The 23,323-nt window shown below is 36.5% G+C and overlaps 1 protein-coding gene across 3 annotated transcripts in view; it reads right to left on the bottom strand.

Moving 5' to 3' along the window:
* The window catches only part of LOC122145317 (LIM domain containing preferred translocation partner in lipoma), an 81,182-nt gene that overhangs the window by 20,790 nt on the left and 37,069 nt on the right, over positions 1-23,323 (bottom strand). For all 3 annotated transcript variants that reach the window (XM_042758261.1, XM_042758259.1, XM_042758260.1), the window contains one exon: positions 3,576-3,787. In XM_042758261.1, the coding sequence (XP_042614195.1) occupies positions 3,576-3,768 (193 nt within the window). In that variant the 5' untranslated portion in view covers positions 3,769-3,787. The remainder of the gene's footprint in view (positions 1-3,575; positions 3,788-23,323) is intronic.

The following is a 23,323-nucleotide window of genomic DNA, read 5'->3' as shown; positions in this document are numbered from 1 at the left end:
ACTTCCTGTGGCAAATATTGGATAATATAGGGGCTGATACTGTTTTTCAAGCACCTTGTTTAGACAGAGACACCTTAAATTTTGCAGAAGTGTGAACCGCAATGCCCATGGGAGCCCTTCTAGCGTGACACAAGTGTGTGCACAAACTCTTCCTCTGTGCTCTCTGAGCTCTGTGCAACTGTAAGATTAATAAAAGTTTTTAGAAAAAGAAAAAAAAAAAAAAGAAAGAAAGAAAAGATCAGTGCAGAATTAAAAGAATGTCATGAAATAAATTAGGATGAAATGTGGTGTTCTGGAATGAAATCTTACCTACAATGTAACTCATTAATTATTGTTTCATATTATTAGTAAAAGGACAGATTCTGTAATTCTTTAACTACATCAAAACCCAGATAGCACACGTACTTCTGCAAGATGCCTGTTAAAGATCGCTTCATCTGGAAAGCATCTGCTGTGTACAAACATCTGACAGACATTTTAAAGATGTCCGTTTTCCATACATTCTAAATCATAAACATCTTAAAGACATTTTCTAAATGTCTATTTGACATCTGATAAGAAACATCCTATAGACGTATTGCAGATGAGCACACTCTTGCAGAGGTCTCCGTGATGTACGTGGGCTATCAGGGAAGCCACAGTGAATGGTCCTCCTTACTAAACAAAAGGTTGAAATAATGAAATGATATCTGAAAGTTGCAAAATTCTAAATATTTAAACTTCCCCCAGCACTATATGGACATATTCTCACATATGTAAAAATGTTTTTGCTTCTAAACTGCAGTCATTCCTACTTCTATGAATGACTGTTTTTTGCACTTATGGTGAACATATATAATCTTTAAAACTGACACCACAAAGAATGCAAATGAGTTTACTTTTGTTAACTGTGCCATGTGGGTCTTTCTCCATCATTTACTGTAAAACAGGTGGTCTGCTAGGGACTTTTGTGTGTGAGAGAGACACTTGCTCTGCGGCTGCAAATAGTTTCAATCAGCTCCGGAGGTTCAAATCAGTTTTTAGAAATCATACAGAACAGAACTGAATAAAATCTGAATAAAAATGCATTTGGTTTTTATTCAGGTACAATGTGTTCAAATTTATATTTATGACATTATAATGTCAAGAGGCTTGATGTTTACAGCAAACCCACAAAACCACAAATGTGCACATTGGTTGATTGCATTTCTCTTCGATCACTCCAGTACGGTAAAACTAATATGGGATAAAATGAGCTCAGATATCTCTCTCTTGCTCAGAGCTGCCTTGTTGACTGGGACAGACGTGTGAAACAATGGCAGGTCTCTGTTGCTCTCACACCATCAAAGATCAGCAGGGTTACAGCATAAAATAAGCCCCCAAGGACCTCTAGCTTTCTTTCTTTTTTTTTTTTTCTGTGAAATGTTTATTTATAGATTGAATTAATTTATTTAATATTCAATATTGAGATTAGGTTTTATTTTAATTTCTAATCAGAAAGCTTTTTAGGGTCCAGAAAGCCCACGCTGTAACCATGGAAACCCCTATCTGACAGAGCCACTATCAGCCAATTAATGCAAGAAAAGAGTACTTTTACTGCAGAAACAAATTCCCAATAATACTCTTTATATATATAAAAAAAAAAAAAAAAAAAAAAAAAAAAAATTGCCGAAGGCCATGCCGTTAGCTAGGACTTGGTTGATGTCCAGAGAGCATAATAATGCCTGTCTGGGTAGACACTGCAAAGAAATCACACTTTTGGGCATCTATGTGGTTTCACCCATATTTCTGTAATGACCAAGGGCCATGAGTCTGTAATCAGTAATCAATAACTCATTCGACTCTGCAAGTATTCTTGTAAATATGAGCTTCACGGCTTGTTGGGTTTATTTGTCCCAGCTTTCTGCAACTTTTTAAACCTTATATAACAAACTACTGATAGAAAACATCAAAATCGTTTTTGACAAAACTCTTATATTTAGGTTTTAATAAAGCTGAATTTCTATTATTGTCTTTTTAATGCATCTTCACATATTCAAAACAGCTTCCATATGATCCTATCCTCCAAACATGACATACCATCATTTGGTTCCATTGTAAAATCATGTTTGTTTGTTTTTAATATTTACATTTGCCATGTTAAGTAAAATTTTCACAATAGTTATTTTTGCTGTAAATTAATAAAAAAGCTGAAATACAAAGGATATGCATTACTGTAAAGTAACAGTAAAGGCTTTTACAATGTTACAAAAAAAAATCAATTTCACATAAATGCTGTTCTTTTGAACTAATCATCAAAGAAAAATGTAGCATGGTTTCCATAACGATATTAAGCAGAACAATGATTTTCTTTATCCATTTGTGGATCAAATGAAAAAAACGCAATTGGATGCCCTTTTGACAGCTTGTGCTATATTTCTTTAAAAATGAACGGTCGCTATATTCCACTATATTTGGACCGGTTTTGTGATCTGGATCATTTGATTTATGAACTTGGATTAAGTTCATATCTTTTAGGAGTAGAGGTATGACTACTAGTCTATATATTTTGTTGTTTTGTAGCACTGGCAAACACATGTCAGTTATATTGGGGGATAATACACTGTCCTGAAAGTTAAAGTAGAAATACCACAAAGCCAACAATATGATTTAAATGCGCAAGTGTGTGTGTGTGTGTGTGTGTGTGTGTGTGTGTTTCCAGGTGTCTTTTTTAAAGTGCTAAGATAGACCCAGGATATAAATGGCGATGGTCAGATGGTCACCTGTCCTCCAAAATAAAATGTCATTGGCAAGACAACAGCTTCAAAGAGCCAGACGAGACTTTTTAGTATGTTGCAAGGCAGACCAAGAGTCCTTGTTTCCTGCAGTCGTGGTCCAGTAAAATCCCTATTTCAAGCTAGTTTTGCAACTTTGAGTTTTCAGGTTAAAGCAAGCGGCAACCTCCCGCTCTCTCTCGTGAAGCCAACACAAAAGTGACTTAAACTGTAATTCGTCAACTGGCAGCTAGAGGCTGGCTGTAAAAGGGAGTCAGTCCCATAGACCTCCCCATGTTAAAATGCCCAACTTTACAGCAGAAAAAAACATGTTTACAGCCTGATTCATAAAGTGATTTTGGTCTATATATCTAATTTTGCCCTTCATGACAACTGTGAGGCGGTTGATTTCTTTTTTTTATAACTCATCCGTTTAAACTATATTAAGCCTTAAAGTTCTGCATAATTAAGGGCGTGGCCACTTGAGTGACGCCTATTTTCGATTATCTAGGAGTGACATGCAGTGACGGGCTGCCAAGATGGCAACGGCCTGCTCCGCCCACTTTGAGCTTCAAAAACGCTCTTCAGAAAACTACAGGTGACGTCACGGACATTACGTCAATGTTTTTATACAGTCTATGGGTAAAAGCCACATTTTAGTCTGTGCAATTCAATTTGCTTCACCGTTTCTCTGAATTTTGACTCCAAGGTGAGCATCATTTCCCAGTTCTGATCCTCATGTGGAAAAACATATTTTGCAAACCCATGCATGTGTTCTGACCACGGTCATATGCAAATCTGTATAAATGCTAATAATTAAAAAGCCAAGGCTTTAAGTCTTACCAGCTCCCTCATGTGTTGCATCTCCGGGTTGTTTATAGGGGTTGAACTTGGGCTTGGGAGCCACAACAGGAGCAAACTTCTTAGGAGCCTGTTGCTGTGATACAGAAATACTGGTGGTACCCATGGGTAAGCTGGTCTCCATTCGTGCACTCACATGACCTTGCTGGTCACCATCATTATGGTCACCCCACATCTTTCTGGAGTCAAGAAATCTAAAAAACAACAACAAGACCACATTATTATATTGCACTGAGATGTACAGGTCCCAAAGCACCCAGAATGCCCACAATGTGTGAGGAATTGTAGCGCCGTCTGAATCCTAGTGATACATTCCTTCCATAAAAATTGAGTTGTTTTTATGCATAACATAGATATGGGTGGATTAGCTATTGTGGTTATTTTCACCAGGGACCCAATTCCCATCCCCAGAGCACTGTGCAGTGGTGGCTTCTCCCGCTCTTTGTTCTTAGCTGGGGACTTTGCAAAGGAAACTGTGCATTTCAAACACCAGGAATAAAAGAACCAGAACAAGTTCAGAGTATCAACATATCTGATTATTGCATAATTTTATGGTAAGTTCATCCAATAAAAGTGCAAATTTTGTCATGACAAGTGAAGTTCAATTGGCCCATACTACATGCTACAATTTATGAATGATCCAACTCAAAGAAACTATTTGTTCATACAGTATATCAACAAGGAAAGTTATTAAGTCTCAGTTTAACAGTTGACAGTTGAACTTCAAGCAAATGTAAAAGTTTAAAAGCTAATATTTAATCCCTTGAAGTAGTTTCCTAGAAGAAACAACGTTATATGGGTTTGGCTTGATATGGGTGAACTATCATTTTAAGAGTGTACAGTATATTTTCAAACATACAGTCTCAAGACCAAATATGGTGCTAATCATTCCTCGAGTTCTCTGGGACATGCCAAGGTGTCAAATAAGATACTGTAATTTGATTTAATCCCTTACTTCACATACGCCACTCACCTTTCTATAATTAGAAGCAAATAACCACCAGTTGTTATCCGTGTATCAATTTAAATGAAACCATAATACTTTAAGCAATGAAGAACCGGGGATGTACTAGTTGTGTTGAAGCTAGAAAGCTGCCAGAGAACATAACAGCAGTTCAACTTTCACTGACATGGTGAAAGCTGTAGTAACAGCAACATTAACACCCTGACAATATTGATGACTTCTAATGCATTTATTGACAACTTCAGTAGCATGTGTGTGCTAACTGCTGTGCCACTGCTCTAGTCAACTTATTAAAATAACTTATTTACTCTTATTTATGTTCAGCTTGTCTCTGAGACAGACATATTTACATAACCGGTGTTGTTTACCTGCTTGGGGAATTTAGCTGCAGGGCTGCTGCTGTCTATTTTGACTCTAAAAATTGCACCAACTCAACACTTCCCTACTTGGATTATTTGGATTATTATTATTTGGATTATTACTTACAAATGAAGGAGATTACTCTAAAGCGGACTGATTCAAAGAATTTTTCAGAGTAAATAGGTTTTACATGGCCTGTTATGAGCTGCAAGTGAGTGGCGATAATAAATAGTCCAATAAATAAAATCATTTGCTATATTTGTTGAAAATGCAGTGGGATTTGATACAGGTGTTGAGGTGCAAATGACTGAACCTGTGCCATGCAGGGATTAAAATAGCTCTGGTAGTTCAAAAAAGTTTGATGTTAGCCTGTAATGTGAAACTCTCTGCAGAGTATGGCGTAATGAGATAACTAGAGGGTTGAGGTTAACTGAAGTGTTCTTATGAACATGATATATATGGTATACGGTATATCGAGTCGCAACTGGCTGGCCTGATGGACCGTAACAAAATCCTCATTACGAATAACCCCTCAGGGTGCAATAAATAAAATAAAGCATTTGTTTAGAAGAAATAGATTAACAAAAAAGTCCAAAATGTCAGGGTAGTACAAAATATCCAAAAACAAAACTCACTGCTGAATAACCTTCATGGCTTAAAAACTGTAACATTACTGGCCCTCATCAATATGTCAAGCTCAAAAAGTCGAACTGACACTAAAACTTAAAATATAAATAAAACCATTAAAAAAATTGTTACTTGAAGTAAAATAAACCCTAACTGAAATAAAATAAATATATTACAAAAAAAAAATAATAAAACACTATATATATATAATACTAAAATTGACTAACACAAAACAAAATGACTAAACTTTACCAACAATTAAAATGAAAAAAAAAAAAAAAAAAAAAAAATATATATATATATATATATATATATATATATATATCAATGAGTATATCATTGATACTAAAAATAGTACATGGCATATTAACATGAATAATATGTTAACTAAAATTAACATGGTATATTATTTAAGCACCCTGTTATACAAATCTATCAATATCATCAATGACCAATTGCACACTAAATCATGGTGCAACCATAGAACTTGTTTTAAATAGATAACCCAGAAATAAAGACAAAGACAAAGACAAAGAAGAAAGAACGCCTCACTGGAAGAACTCTCTAATAGCTGTTGTTTCACCATCGCAACTGTACTGAAATCGAATGAAACATTATTTGAAATATTTTCAACAACACATCTTTTTATTTTTTCTGCCACTGGTCTTTTTTGTGGGTGCCATTGTTGCTTTTTGTAGCTGTGTACGCTGTTTTGCTGCATCTGACTGATGTAGGCTTTACATTTTTCCCTCCAGAGACTAGCCAAAATAGCCCACGCACAATTGTGTTTCTAATATCGTCTAGCCGCACCACACGGCAGAACCTCTTTACCGAGCTTCCCCATTGATCCTTCTGTGTCACAGCTCTCGATTTCCCATCATTCTGCTCATACACACCTATCAAAGGCCATAAAAGGGAACAGCGCAAGGACACACAGTAACGGTTCTAACACACCTGGAACTTTCTGGAAAAAGATGGTTTCACAGCAGATGCTATGGGCTACAGGAATCTCTACAGCATGTTTCTTCGCAAATGATCAAGGTGTGTTTTATTTCCTGACCTCTGTTGCAGACTCTATTATAATGCCTGGAGAGTGTGTGTGAAAAGAATAAAGCACAGCTTAACCTCAACCCCGACCTCTTCAGTGAGAAAGAAAACAGTGAGCAGGGGGATGAGCGTGGATCAAAGAGACTTTAGTCCGATGGAGACACAGGATGTCAGTACAAAGGGACCTTCCTTTCCAGCTTGTTTTGTAAAAGCAAGAGGAGCCAAATAAAATTCATTTCTAGAACTAATTGTAATCCTTAAATATTTTTTTTTTTTTTGATTTGTTAGAGATTTATTCAAAGTGTAATTTCTACCAAAAGAACAATGGAATTGTTTTATTTATTTTTTTGATATACAATGGAATCCAAAAATTTTATACAATAGTGAAATTTTTTCTATTTTAAACATTAAAAAAATACAGTTTAAAGGTAAAGTTTTTTTTTTTAAAGTTAATTATACTTTTATTCAGAAAGCATGCATTAAATTGACAAAAGTGATATTAATCATTCATCAAAGAATCCTTTAAAAATGTTTTATGGTTTAAATAAATGCTATTCTTTTAAACTTTTTATTAATCAAAGAATCTTGAATTAAAAATGTATCAGATTATAATATATGCTTTTTTTTTTAATGGCTGAGAATTCAGCTTTGGCAGAAGTATAAATTAAACTTTGAAATATGTTAAAATATAAAAGTTATTTAAAACTGTAATAAACATTACACAATATTACTGTTTTTACACTATTTTTTCATCAAATAAATGCAGCATTGCTGAGTATGTAGACTTATATAGATCCCAATATTTGAAAGGTTGTGTATTTTTTTTTTCCTAATTTTTAATTTTTTTACAAATGAAATGATCAGAAATTCAAAAAAAGTTAAATTCTGTACTTCTTACACACAAACTTCAGAATTTCTTTTACGATATGTGAATATATGAATGTTTTAGAACCTTAGTAACATAATTACTATTAATACCATTACTGTCACTGTGCTTTTTTCTAAGTAAAAGTTCAATTTATTGTTGAAGTGGTCAGCTGTCCAAAGGGAGACACTGGAGAATCAAAGCATTCGATCGCTGACTACTCAAACAGCTTAGACCATGTGTTTGTAGACATGAGCTTGAGTTACTGCCACCTTCCCACTGCCAGACTTCACAGTGACACTTACAAATACTCAACAGGCCTGTGAGCATGTGTGTGAGCGTATTAGTGTGAAAGGAATATGAAAACAATGTGATATGAAAGGGCTTTTCTAAGGCTGATCAGAACATGGAGGGCACACAGGATGACATTTCAGGTAGAACACAAAATCTCATTTTATCTCTTCTCCATCTCCTGTGCTGTTATTTCCATGGAAGCCATCTTAATGTCCTGTGACAATTTGTCAGCCTTTGCTGTGTTGTCAAGCAATGACATGGCAGGTCATGGTGTTGCAACAGACACCGAGAGCCAGCCCTGATCTGAAGGTTCAAGTGACACGTAAACAACGCCGTAGACACTTGAGAATAAACAAGATACCAATACTGCACTCTGACATTAGAAAAAAGTCACACACACACTTTTTGTATCTCAAAAAGACAGATGATGGAATGAGGACTCTAACACACACACTTGTACTGCAAAAAATAAAATAAAAATAAATACAACAAAAAATACACTTTATAATAAATAATAATAAATTGTTAATCAATATTTTAGTTTTTTTTCCAGTAAAAAAAATACTTTTAAAGCAAAGCTCTTTATTAGCCCAAATTAATTAGCCTTGTTTTAACAATACATCTTTAAATATTTTTTCCTCCTTTAAGCATACATCTCAAATTTTAGTAACAAAACAAATCAAATGAAAAAAAAAAAAAGCTTCAACAGAAAAGAAAAAAGAAACAAAAAAAACTTCACAGAGATGGAGAAAGTTCAGAATGGACTTTGAGTTGGATGAAGAGTTTGAATCTGGCCGATTTTCATTATATCAAACCACAAACGATCTCACAGCAGAAGCCATCTGAGGTCAGGGAAGGGCTGCTTGTGTTTCTTCTCTCTGTGGATTGAGTGAATACAGCAGGGATGGTAAGGGGAAAGTAGAACCGAGATGCAGGGCTGAATTAGCACTTATATGCACCGTGACACAATACGCAGAGAGCTCAGCAACATGAATAACAGCTTTAAAATTTAAAGGTCCCCATCTGTGCTCAGGACCCCGGCCGAGCCCACTCAGCTCTCTCTGCTTTCCACAGCTGGTTGAACGGTTGAGCAGGCTAATGCAACATTACACAGACGAGGGATCGCCTCATCCCTACACCGCTCTGTTTGGAAACATGGCCTTGTTAAGAGTTCAAGTGGGCATTACGGATCTGAAAATGTTTTGTGAGCGTGTGGGGTAAATATTTGAGAGTACCACTAGGTTGCCATGTGTTGACATATTAATAAAAGCAAACTGCCCCTTTGGAGCACTTCCAAGTGCTGAAAGTTTAATATTGAGAGTGGATGGCAGAATTTAAACCGGTCTGCACAGTCAGAGCAGGAGTGCAAGTCCAGCTTCCACAGAGCTTCACTCAATCCACAGTCATCTCAGCCAGAGCTTTTTTACATATTCAAATGCCATTTTTCATTTTACCAAACAACTAAAACACAAACACACAGCTACACTCAGATTTTGTTCGAGTTTAACTGTTCGAATAGTACCAGTCGTTTTGAATTTAATACTGACACCTACTGGCCTGGATGAATGAAGTGTATTACATATCTGCTGTTTCACATTAAAGCTCTTTATTTATTTGTTCCTTTTCATATGATTCCAACATGGCGGCACTTAAGAAAGGGCGACCCACTCCATGTAGATCAAAACAGCTTTTTATGAATTGCCTTGAGTCTTAATCTCATTTGGGTACATTTTGCAGTTTCAATCATATTTCATATTTCACCTATACAAATAACTTTTAATTGCAAAAATCGCCCCTTTAAATACAATATCCATCCGGGAACAACATGAAGAGAGTCCTTAACATCAGCTTTTATTGTGTTTTTTGCAGCATCTCACCAGCAGCATGTTGTGGTGATTTTCCCGAACACTGACAGAAGCCAACACTGGTTGCAGAGAAAGTTATTAATATTTCATCAAGTTTACCCGACCTTTATCCCTTCAGTAAATCCCGCAGAGACAAAAGTGAGAGAGAACACAAATGACTTATAACACAGAAGAACTTTCTCATTGGAGCCACCAAGTTCAGTCAACTGGGATTGTTTTTGTCATCACCATAGTTTTGTCACTGTTGATACCACAGGTACAGTATTATCAAAAGCCGAACACATAGAAGATTTTGTTTATGCTCAATTACTCCTTATCTAAAGCCCCGCTTTATAAGATATCCAACAGCATTGCTGTCTGGTCCTCTAATCTCCAACATCAAAGATGGAACTGTGACAGGAAACAGTTTAGGAACAAGATAAAACATTGAGACTGGACCTGTTGGGCAGGCTTTTGCTATTAATGAAGCTCAACGGTTATCCATCAGTTGTAGTCGCTGTTATCCCAGCTGATTTTCATGTACTGGAAACCTCGGCCTACAGTGCATTTGCCTATTAGATCTGCTCATCCGGCAATTCAGCGTTTATTGCAGATAACAATCTCAAACTGTCTCTTTATATTATCTGATACAGGGGGGAGGGAGGGTCTGTATACACACACACACACACACACACACACACACACAAAAGCCCCTTTCACACTGCACGTTGGTCCCAGAAAATTGCCGGAAAACTGCTGGATCACCTTCTGTGTGAACGCAAACACGTCTTAGTGGGGACTTAGTAACATTGCCCGGTTCAGTCCCGGAACGAGCTCTGTGTGAACAAAAGCCAGAACCAATGCCGTAAAGGGTGTGTCGTCGTGATGACACACATTATCGTGCGACTCTTTTACCGGGTGTTTTGAAAGCAGATCAACATCCGCAACGAAAAAATATGAGCAAAGTGTAATTTGGAGGTGATTAGTTCGCTCCTCACTATCCGCGCTGAAGCTGAGATCGTTCGCCAGTTAAGTGAAAGTTAACATGCCTAGCGTTTTCAACTCGTACATAACACGTCACATCCTGATGTCACGTGTCATTACGGGTCCTTTACGGGTTGTGTTGTGAACGCACGAACAGATTCCGGGGAAATCACTGGCAGTGTGAAAGGGACAAAATCTAGCGACCCGGGTACAATTGCCGGGACACATTACCCGTGTATTTTCCGGACTCGCAGTGTGTGAAAGGGGATTAAGGGTCGGCTGTTGGCATCTACATCTGCTAGGATTCATTTAGCTGATGCAGGGTCAGTCGCGTTGGAGGTCAGTCTCTCCATTGGCCACATCCCCTGGGCAGATATCTCATTCTTACAAAGAGCTAATTAGGTTAATAAGGAAGCCTAATAAAACCAGCACTAATCAAATGACAAGCCCACCACTGATTTGTTTTCCAAATTAGCCTAGTGTTTGAGAAAGCTCATGCCGTTTGATAGGCATTACAAATGGGATTAAAACAATGCATCACTAATATGGAGGAGATCTCAATTCCCCCTCCCATCTGCGGCAGACATGGAAAAGGCCTCGTTCGCCAGGCAAATCAAGATGAAGGCAGACCCTCGCCATGTTTAGCATACTGCCTGCTGAGCATTTTTAAGCCATGTTGGCATTTGATCATTTCGTGCGAGGACATCAAGAGATACGCTACCCCATGTTGATTTTTAAAGGTTGAGACCTCCAAACAGGCCTGAAGTATCGGCTCTCTTCCATGTCTGTTTTAAAAAAATATGCATTCAATTCCCCTGATAACAAAACATGTTTATCAAACCCATAAAAATTTCACGTCTTCACAGCTTGTCAGAATGTTTCTCAAGTGCCTTTATGGATTCATGGTTTTTTGGGACTCTCCAATTCAGCTCCCCTGTGACAGGGATCCAGAGTTTCACAGTGTAAAATGGTAAATATAAATATCAGCATTTGATAGAGAGTGACAGCTCCATATTGGCAAAGGAAGGAATCAAATGGATTTGGACAGCTTGCATAATAAGCGGGTTTTGATTTTGGAGACAGCCAGTGGTGTGATAGAACATCTTAGGGATTCGTGCCTACCACCTTTAAAGTGACTGTTAAAGATTGACACATGTCAGCGCCGTTCACCTCAACAGACCCCAAGGTGATCTGACTTCGACCCATAAACAAACACAAAAACAAATGAGGGAACAATCATTTGAAAGTTATAAACAAGCATTCATAGGTCATTGGAGGATAAGTGACATTGCTTGAGCAATATGAGAGCATTAAAATACAATTCTAACAATTATACAGAAAATGGCATTAGACAAAGTGACGTTTTCAAGCCTTAATGAGTCTTATTAATTTGCAGGATGTCCTTTCTGAATGAAAACTAACAGCTTTTTACTTGAAAGCAGAATAGAAAAGAAATATTTATGTTGTACTTATGCATGCAACACAAGCCAAGTAAATATGAAAAGTAGTTAAGAACTAAAAGTCCACATCTATGCAGAAACTGAGAGTGCAAATTACTTGAAAAGAGAAATTTATTGACTATTTAGTAATGGTAAAAAACAAAAGTTTAACCTGCAAAAAACACATTTAAATATAAACCTTGTTTCCAAGTGATCTGATAAAAATCAAGGCCTGTGTCTCTTGGAAATTGACTAAAATCAGCCAATCAAGTTTAGAACTTGTTCTGAGAAAGTTCTTGCCATTGTGGTCAGTGGTGTACAATACATACAGTATTAGACACACACACTGTCTTTTCTATTTCCTGTATGAAAGGGAAAAGAGAGAGAGAGAGAAAAAAAATAAATAGAACAAAAACATCCTCTTGGACAGATTTACAATTATATCTAGGTTTCTAAGATAGAATGCCAATAAATTTCCAGTCCAAAATATATATATATATATATATATATTTTTTTTTTTTTTTACAAAAAAACTAGGACTGCGCAATATATCGAAATAAAATCAAAATCGCAATATGGCTCAATGCCATCATCACATGGCAAAGGCTGTGAATTAAGTAAATAAATTTATGTACTGCGTGTTTCAAAGTGAAGCATGGCACACTTTTTTTCTTTAAGAAAAATCAAAACCAAAAAGAAAAAAAACAATTGTCAACAAATGAGAAGCTTTAAGGGCTCCCTATGGGTTTCCGTCAAAATATAGGTTTGATGTTTAATGTTTGAAAATGAAGATTTTTTTTTTTCTAGTACAACTGTAAAATTACAGTAATAATATTTATGTCATACTGTCTTCATTTTCAAACATTAAATATTTTCTTGTAACATGTATACCCAAGTGTGTTAGTTTAGACATTCTAAATGATTGACACGCTAATCTTAAAGATGATTTAGATAGCAACCTGTTCTGACTAAAGGGAGTACAGCGCGAGCTCCAGCCTTCATCTTTTAATCAACTGCACTCATTTCTGGAATGATTAAAACATTAAAGGTTAAAGCCCAGGCCGGGAACATCATTTGAGTGTTTCTTCTCACTGCAGGTTCACAGCAGAAGTCTGCTATTAATACTAAGAGAGTTCTTCTCTCGCTATGGCTTGGTGTGCTTTCAGATGACTCAGATCAGTCCTTCTCCATGCTGAGATGTGAGAAGAGGAAGTATGTATCTGAGTGGGTAGAAATCTGTATGAAGGGCCATGTGAAAAGACATGATCCTTATGTCCACCCAGAATTATTTTAAAGATAATTTGGGTCTCCTAAAGTGGATCAGCTTTGCAATAAAGAAAGTTTAAACAAACACACTCACCAGAACTACACACACGCATCAATACTATGAAGAGAAATTGCACTGTGACCCTGAACACACAAACAGTCATGAGTCTGTGACAATAAATTCAATATATTACTGGTTGTCAGCACTACCAAGATTTACAATGCGGGTTAAAAAAAATAAATAAAAAAAACGCTATTAAAAAAAGAAAAAAGAAAATCAATAGTCCGTCGTCCCATAAATCAGTTTGGTAATTGGTAATTATTTTTATTACCTGGAAACCAACAGCATTTACACTGCATTCATTAACTCAAATGAAATATATTTGCAGAAAGGCCATGGAGTCACACCGCAAGACTCAATCTTGGTTGCTCGTTGCATACATGGTTAGTTAATGACAGTTGGATTCAACTTTCAATGGAGAATTGGAAGAGAAAACTGGAAAGAAAGTGAGAGAACTTGCGGTTGGTTCCATATACAACAATTACATTCAGTACTAACATAAGATAAAATTAATAATGTTGGACAGCTTGGACGAGTGGTGACATCACATGTACAAATAGATCAGGACTCTCATATGGAATGAGTCAGTTTACTGAATCAGATGTGAAAAACATGCCTATATATGTCATATAAATGTTCTTTGTTTTTGATATTTTCAATAAAGAGAGTGTTAAAAATCTGGCATTCATGAAATTAAATTTTTTTAATGTTTGTTTGTTTTTGGTGGTTTTCTATAAGTGAGACAGTTCAGTTTAATCATTTAATTATGCAAGTTGAAATGTGACATACAGATCTCCTCTAATTCAGTGGCCTTTTGTACCACATCCTGACCTTGCACCTCTTCATATATGACAGTTTTCTTCCTCTGCCTCATGAAAAACAGCAGAGGGCTGTAGGGTAAACAGCTCATTATTTCATCCTCATTATTTCAATTAAACCTCATTACACTACCTTAATCACCCTGTTATACAGTATACTGCTTTAAGTTGTCCCGCAACATCCATATCAACAACAAAAACTCTCCCTCCAGACTGAGAAGGGCTGATGATATTTTAAGAAGCTCAAAGCTTTACAAGTGGAGAACCCCTGCCATCCGAATGCTTCTAGGAAAATTGTTTAGTGCTCTGTAAAGTCTTTAGGAGTACACAAAAGCCATTTAATTCAGCCTAAACTTTTCAACAAAAAGGGCTGAGATAAATCTGCTGAGTTCCATGACAAAGCAAAAGACGATTTCAAGCTGGAACAAATAGGTGCTGCCCAGGTGAACTTGAAGGCCACCTTGAATGACACCTTCATGCTTACATACAGAAGACATCACCATGAAATACTTTAAAGAAATGTTGAAATCTATTCTTGAAAGAACCAGGCTTATGTGGGAATCATTTGAGCTTTAAAAAAAAAATCTGCACTTGGAATTAGAAGTAGGAAGATGTCTGAAACATCTTCATTTTCATCAGTCTGAGTGCAGTAGAGAGAACTGACCCATAGCCAGGCTGCTAAAGTACAGAGTGACTGAATTCAAGAAAAATTTTATGGGCAGTTTTTTGCTGGCTTGCCTGGCACTTTGGGTAAGTACTGCTGGCCAAGAGAGAGTGAAGAGCTCCACTCGATCCCTCTGCTTTCTTCATGGCCTATTCTACAAGGCCTCAGATATTTAATGAAGAAACTGTCCCTACATCTAGGCACAGGTTGGGCTGTACCAAAATGCACTGTACCAAAAAATCATACAACAGAGTCGCCAATAAGAAAAAGGAACAATGGGAACCCAAAACCGGCCTTTCCATTTTGTACCGGGCCCAAGAATTGCTTACTGTGCTCCTGCATACAGGCCATGAAATGGAAACTGCAATCAACATACAGCACCTTCCACACTGTGATTGTAGGGTGGGGCTTGATTTTACCCATCAGTTGTTGATTGGATTGTGAAAAGAGGCCATTGCATAGTGCAGATCTGAATGCATCTGGCCTAGCTAAAACATGGTCTTGCATTTGTCAGAAAAGAAAATTCAGATCACAAGAAAACCTGTTTATGACATTTTGATTAAAGTTTACAAGGTCAAAATAATGAATAACAAAATATATGCATAGATGAATTATTAACAATAACACCAATAACATTTTTGCAAATTTGATTTCATTCCTATCTCAAATACTGTACAAAGTGTGGCTCATCCAATAATCTGTTTGGCTGACCAGTGGGAAAACAAGAAACAAATTAGTTGAAAACAGTTGTGCTGCTTAATTGTTTTGTAGAAACGCAATCAATTCTTTAATGAACAGAAAGTTCAAAAGAACAATATTTACTTAGAATTATGAAAAAGATTTTCGAGAATTAATTAAAACTAGACAATTTTTTTTTTTGAGTGTTTTTGTGTGTGTGTGTGTGTGTGTGTGTGTGTGTTTCCCTGAGAAATGAACCCAGAAACTTTGTTGTTGTGCATCATCACGTATTAATAGTAAGACATTTTCAAGTATAGATAAACAAAACAAGTTCAAATCACAAACACAAAAAAAAAAAACCGTCACTGTTTAAATCCTTAAATTTCTTAAGTTTGTTTGTATATGCACATCCCTATTTGTAAAACTTGAGCCAGTTTTATACAATGGGTGAAAAGTGCCTGAAAGCACCCGTCATTACCAGAAGAATGCAAGTGATGATGTAAGTCAGAAAATTGGACACATTTGGACATCAGTGACACATCTGTCTTTCAAATCAGGCGATAAGTATAAAAGCAGCCCAAAGCCTGCCCGGCGACAGCCGTCTGAGATGTCAGGTTAAAAGCCGAGTACTTGTGGACACATTTAACGGGAGAGACCATATTAATCCTTCACCCCATCATAACTCGCTGCGCAGTACACTGACCCCTGTCACAGCCAAAGAGGATTATTGAGGAAGTTCAAAACCTTTGGTTGTTTTCCTGGCCTGTAATTCTTAATTGACCGATGGCTGTCGGCGCTTAACTGATGGCTTATAACAAAACTCAGACCCACTCGTAGATGTATAATCCATGCAATAAATCTACTCTGATTTCCCTCACATCCCATAAACATTCTTAGGCATGTGTCAGTAATCTAATATTCCAAATCTCTCATGCTGTCCGCAGACATTTACAGCTTGTTTGTTCAATTCAGTCCAACATCATGTCTGTGCTCCTTTTATCCAGCTACATATTTAACTGTGATGAGACACTCACCTTATTTGACTTCTCAAGCACAGCATCTGTCCTGTATCGACCATGGACCGAGCCATGGTACTGCTGAGGATGTTACCAACTGTGGTAAGTAGCAGGGAGGAGGGATTTACCTCTGAAATCTTCACCGGTACAACCCAAGATATCATAGATGTGAACATGTCAGGACTGAAATAATATTTGCTAACAATCTCATAGAGCTGATACACATCAAAAACTTAAAACTGATCAAGACTTGTGAAAATGGCTGCTGGGTGATATTGCAGGTTAGAGACCTAGCCAATGCATAGAAAAAATTTGTAGGAACTAGATTTTGTTTAAAATACGCTTATAAATATGCTACTTGAGGCTTCTGGAGTAATTTTTGTGTGAAAATTTTACTTTCGCATCTGAAAAATGCCAAAACCAGAAGTGATGTAATGGAGTTATTTTAAACAATAGGAAAGCAATGGATTGCAATGACAGCTCTGACACTGAGGAAATTGTAAATGTATAACGGACCACAGCCATACAATTATGAGCCTGCTATGCGACCAAGAGAGCAGAAAAAAAAGGCCAGGATTATTCAAATAATAATTACAGTATATCTGTGCCATTGATCCTGGTGATCACGAACTCGAATACAAATAACTTTGCAAAGAGGTCTTTGTGTCCGTGCAAAGAGAGAATCGCTATTCATTCCTTTCACTTCACAATACAAAAAAAAAAAAAACAGAGAGAACATACAAACTCCACACAGATGTTTTTTCTTTTATTCACAAGCTACAGAACCGGTAAAATCATATGGGTGTGTATCTGATATACTGTGTGTGTATAATATGTATATATATATATATATATATATATATATATATATATATATATATATATATATATATATATATATAATATATATATATATATACACACACACACATGCTTCACATTTGTATGGATAGGTAAAGTTAGAGGTGAGGCATTAACTCTTTTAATCATTTGACCAACTTTGACATGCCAGTCGCTTCAGAATGACTTTATTAAAACAGAGGAAAGATAACTCGCCTTGCCTCAAGCAGAACTGTTAAGAGCACAGAACACCACCACAGTTAACTCTTTGACACAGAAAGAAAGTTTTTTGCATCCTCTGTTCAGGAGTATGAACGTAATGAGGTGTCAATATCAGATCATGATAATCATCTCTCTGCTTTAACGCCACGCAGCCACTCTGTCTATCAGTCAAAGAACGCTTCATCTGTTTTTAATAGTATCTGCAAGATAAATATCACATGCAAAACAGCAAATGGGAGAGGATGTGGACCGTTTGAGTACATCAGACTCTTAACCGCCACGTTTCATCTCCCCTCATCTAATAGAGTTCTTCATCTGGAAAGGCAGGTTTGAAGAAGAAAAGAATGAATTTGCTTTCAAACGTCATAATCAGCATCACTGGTGCCGGATGTGAAAGGGAAAGTACACGAAAGGAAAGAATGAATGAACTGTCGGCCTCATTCCACCAATAAACTCAGATTCGAAGTTAATGATGTGCAGCCACTTTGTACTGTAATAGATGCCACAACAAATGAAGCACACTTTTGTCAAGACTGTGTTTCTCCAAGTAAAACAGGACAGGAACTGTGTTACATCAAACTAAGTAGTTATTTATTTATTATGCATTTTAGTGAATTTATGTCTGTCTTGTTTCCTCTGTTCTAGTTGTTTTTTTTTTCTTCTATACATTTTTTTCTTCTATAAAAGTTTTCTCTGTTAATTAATTTTAATTGTTTTACTTTTACCAAATAATAAATCTTTGACATGTATTCTCAACATTTTTAACAAACCTGTTTCAAATAATAAAAGATGATCATAAAATATAGAGTGGCCTCAGCTGATGTTTTGTATTTGGATTTGGAGAGAGTGTCCAAAAGACTCAAGAAGCTTCTGGCCCTTATTGCCTTCCAGAGTTATTTTTTTTTCCATACTATGGAAGTCAGTGGGGACCAGCAACTGTCTGGTTACCAGCATTGTTCAAAATACCTTCTTTTGTGTTCAACAGAAGAAAGAAACTCAGGATTGGAACAACTTGAGGGTGAGTAAACGATGACAGAACTTATATTAATATATATATATTAAGTCTTTAAAAAATTAATTGAGACTTCTCTTAGACTTTAAAGCAATTGACTTGGTCTCCAAATTAGAGATTCATCATGAACAACAGTGTCCTACTGAGTGGACATTTACATAAATTAAATAAGCTTGTATAAAAAAAATCTTTTTTAAAAATCGCAAACTGCAAACCATAGTTTTGCGGCCAAGTGTGAAATGGCAGGAATGAGGGTCAGCACCTCCAGATCTGAGGCCATGGTTATCAATGGGCAAAGGGTGCACTTCAGGTAGTGAGTTGATTCCCCAAGTAGAGGAGTTCAAGTACCTTTGGGGTCTTGTTCACGAGTGAGGGTAGGCTGGAGCATGAGATTGACAGGCAGATCGGTGCAGCGGCAGCAGTAATGCAGTTGTATTGGGCCATCGTGGCGAAGATAGAGCTAAGCCTAAAGGCGAAGCTTTCGATTTACCAGTCATTTTATGTACCAACCCTCACCTATGGTCATGAGCTTTGGGTAATGACCGAAATAATGAGATTGCAAGTACAAGCAGCTGAAATTAGTTTTCTCCCACAGGGTTGTCTGGGCTAACCCTGAGGGACAGGGTGCAAAGTTGGGATGACTTGGGGAGACTCAGAAAAGAGCCACTCAAAGGTGGTTGAGGTTGTTAACCCCATGTCGTTCCAAACACGTAAAAGCTCCTTTCGTCTTCGGAACACAATTTTAAGATATTTTGGATGAAAACCTGGAGGGTTGAGACTGTCCCATAGACTGCCAAGTCAATAACAGTATCAAGGTCCATAAAAGGTATGAAAGTCGTCATCAGAATACCCTATCTGCCATCAGATGTGCAATCTGGGTTATATAAAGTGACGGGAACACTTTTTGTAAGCGAAGAAAACAAAAATAACCTCATTCAATAATTCCTCTGTGTCTCTCCATATCCCTGTATGTTGTGTATGCTCTTCTGTGTCATCCGCACCACAAGGATGTCATGTTTGTATGTGTATTTAGCTTTGATTTGAAATAAAACAGCACATCCTTATGGCATGGACTGACACAGAAGAGCGATTAATGACAAAATTTTCATTTTAGGGTGGAGTATCCCTTTAAGAGTTTTTTTAGACACTTCCTTCTTTGCCAACTTTGAGGATAATAAACTATTCATTTTAAAACTTTTGAGACTAAAATTTAGGAGATTACATAATAATTTTAAATATTTTTTTTTTATAATTTACGAAAAATAATATAATAAATTAAATTATAGCAAATAACTTCTATAAAAAGTAAGGTATTACCAAAAGAGGTATTTCAGACATAAAATGAACTTTAAAAATAATATTTTATATAAAATTATTAACATTATAACATTATTTAGTAATTTCTCATTCATCTGCATCCCATCATAAAATTAATTTTAAGCAAATTAAACAGAAATCGTTGGAGTAAAAAAAAAAAAAAAAAAAAAAAAAACATTTTATCATCAAACAATAAATATCTAGCATTTAAAAAAAAAATACATTTTTCACTCTATTTTGTAATTGCTCTAGCAATTAAGCAAAAAATGTCACTAACAATTCTTCTTGACTGATGAGGGCAAAGAGCTTAAACAGAATTTTAAAAAAGTGTGAAGAGACAAATGACTTCTCTGTAAAATATAGGAAAGGAGGTGATGGATTAACCAATGGCATGGGAATTTCCAGCTCAGTGAAGTATCTAACATTAGCATTTCATGGAGAATGCTCCCCCTCAGAGCGTCTCTCCCAGGGAACCAGTAACGGCGATGGCTGCCATGGAATGCTCGGGTTGTTCTTCAAAGTCAGCTGGCAGCAGGACTCAGTGCTCATTCTTTGACTCGCTCTGTGTGCGCGATGAGAATTTGGCCTGAGAACAACAACTTAGAGCCAGGAATCCAAAGAAGCAACAAACAGTCTAAGAGCAAAACAAGGAACCCTGCACTGAGCCCCCTGCACAGGCCCTGTCAGACACACTGGCCCCAGGCGTACACTTGCTATAATTCCCTTCTTCCTGCTGCCGCTACACACAACCATGTTCCGCAGCTGATACTGCTCACTCGCCTGCCATCACATTAATCTAAAATAGCTTCAAGGAATGGTTGGAGACTTTTTTTCTTTAATTTTTTTTTTTTTTTTTTTTGATTTTCACAAATATTTATTTACTTGCCTGCAAATTACCAAGGAGGGTATAAACGTACATGGAACTGAGTTTCCACACTGGAATTTTCAATCTGAAATAAAATTGTAGTCTTAATATAACAAATATAAAAATGTTTAGAATTATAACACTACTGTTGAAAAGTATGGAGTCAGTAAACGCTTTTAAATAATTTATTACTTTTATTCAGCAAGGATATATTAACTGATCAAAAGTGAAAGTAAGAAAAAAAACCTGCACTGTGCAATAATATAGCTGTTTTCTGTAAATTTGCTCACTTGACATTTGCACTACCATGGTAACTTGCTCCGATATCTCAATCTCATTCTTGTTTCTTGCAGATTTCTGACTAATTACGATATCTTCTGTGCTGCAATTGTCACTGAACATACAGTATATACCTCATTCTCAGTACAATACAACTTCTATATTTGTACGCCTTGTCATTTCCACTGGGCTGGTCTCCGCTTTCTCGAACACAACCTTCTCTATACATTGCACTTATTATAAATCGATAGTAATATTTTAAATATACATATATTTATAAACAAATTACTATTTTAACTTCTGGTTGGATGCTAAATACATTTCATTTGGCGCTTTTCCACTGCATGGTGCGGCAGATATGGTTCGGTACGGTTCACTTTTGGGGGGTTTTCCACTGGGTTCAGTACCTGTTACTTTTTTTAGTACCACCTTGGTTGAGGTACCAAGTGAACGGTACCGTTACCAAAACGTGATGTGTAAACTCTGATGATCATTGATGATCATGAACTTGCGACACAAGACACAGCGGAACAACTAGATTTAAGACCCCATTTACACTAGTGTGTTTTCATTTTAAAATAGCGTTTTTAAAATGAAAAACGTTCCTTATCTTCACTGGCGTTTCTGCTGCGTTTCAGAAACGATCTCCGTTTACACTACACAACCTAAAATGCATGTCACGTGACCATTCATGCAGGTCCAGCCATAGATATGAATCAATATGAATAGGTAGATTCCCTATTATTTAGATCGCGGATGCGTCTACGTGCTTGGAGCGATCGAATGGGGAATCTATGTATACATCTATGGATACAACAATGCACATGATATTATTGTTTACACGTCGTCAAGGATACGCAGAGCGAATGTTGGCAGCCACGCCATCGTTTTCAAAAGTCTTCGTTTTGGTCCATTTACACTGAAACGCAACCCCAGAGTTTTCAAACTAAAACGGGGTCTGCAGCGTTTTCAAAAGTCTCCATTTTCGAGGGTCGAAAACGCCGGAGTAGTGTAAACGATAGGCCTAACCGTAGCGAAAGTTATACGTTTTAAAACGAAAATGCACCAGTGTAAACGGGGCCTAAATCAGCACAGCCAGCGAAGGATCGAACGCAATTGTTTTGAATGAGCACACCTTTTTTAACAACCAAAAATGGCTGTTTCTGTTGAGGAAGTACAACGTTCCTCTCATTGATAGCAGAGGAGCGGATCCAGCTTGATGGGGCGACGCGGAATGAAACGTTAGAGGCGGCGCAACAATTAAGACATGTGAACAATCCCCCCACTCTAAAGCGGCCCTAAACTGCAGTGGAAACGCGAGCCGAGCAGGGTCGTACCACACGGTGGAAAAAAACCAATTGTTACTGTTCACTGTTAAAAAATAGAATTATTTCTGAAGGATCGAGTGACACTGAAGACTGGAGTAATATTCTGCAATCACAGGAATAAAAAAAAAATCAGCTCTGCCATCACAGGAATAAATTATATTTTGAAATATATTAAAATAAAAAACAGTCATTTTAAATTGTGATAATATTTCACAATATTACCTATTTCACTATATTTTAATCAAACAAATGTAGTCTTGATGAACATAAAAAAGACTTATTTTTAATATTATATATATATATATATATATATATATATATATATATATATATATATATATATATAATATATATATATATATATATACACATATATATATAAACATGCACATGTACAAACTGAACTTTCTGCTGAGAGAATAATTTCAATTCAAACCTGCAGCACTGCTTTGCTAAAAATAACCCATTATAATGGCATACTTTCAAAAGGATATTATGACTTCTGTAAAGCAACCTAAGATAAATATCTGTAGAATATATCTGAACATAATACTGTCGTTTTTTAATGCAAACATGCTCTGACAGTATATATGACAGCTACGGAAAGAGAGCAATGGGAATGTTCTGCTTTCAAGTAAAGTCAGAGTTCCTTCAGTGAATAGGTGTCTGGGGACCGCACACATCTCACGGAACAGGTGGGTTGTGTCATGAGTACCTAATCCACTATGGTTTGTTTAACCTGAGAAATGGCTTTAAAAGCCAGTAGTTTTGCTGAATGAATTGACAAATTAATGACCCTTGGGGAATACTTAACACATATAATTTCCTTTAAATAAAAGTAAGTAAGTAGTCTTCACTTACTACTAGCTGTACTGTACTTGCTTTACCAATGAATACAACATGAAATAGTTTTTGATAGCATAGCTACTCAACAGAGTAG

Source organism: Cyprinus carpio, chromosome A6 (assembly GCF_018340385.1).
Source record: "Cyprinus carpio isolate SPL01 chromosome A6, ASM1834038v1, whole genome shotgun sequence".
NCBI lineage: Eukaryota > Metazoa > Chordata > Actinopteri > Cypriniformes > Cyprinidae > Cyprinus > Cyprinus carpio.
This window is presented reverse-complemented; position numbering and strand designations above follow the sequence as displayed.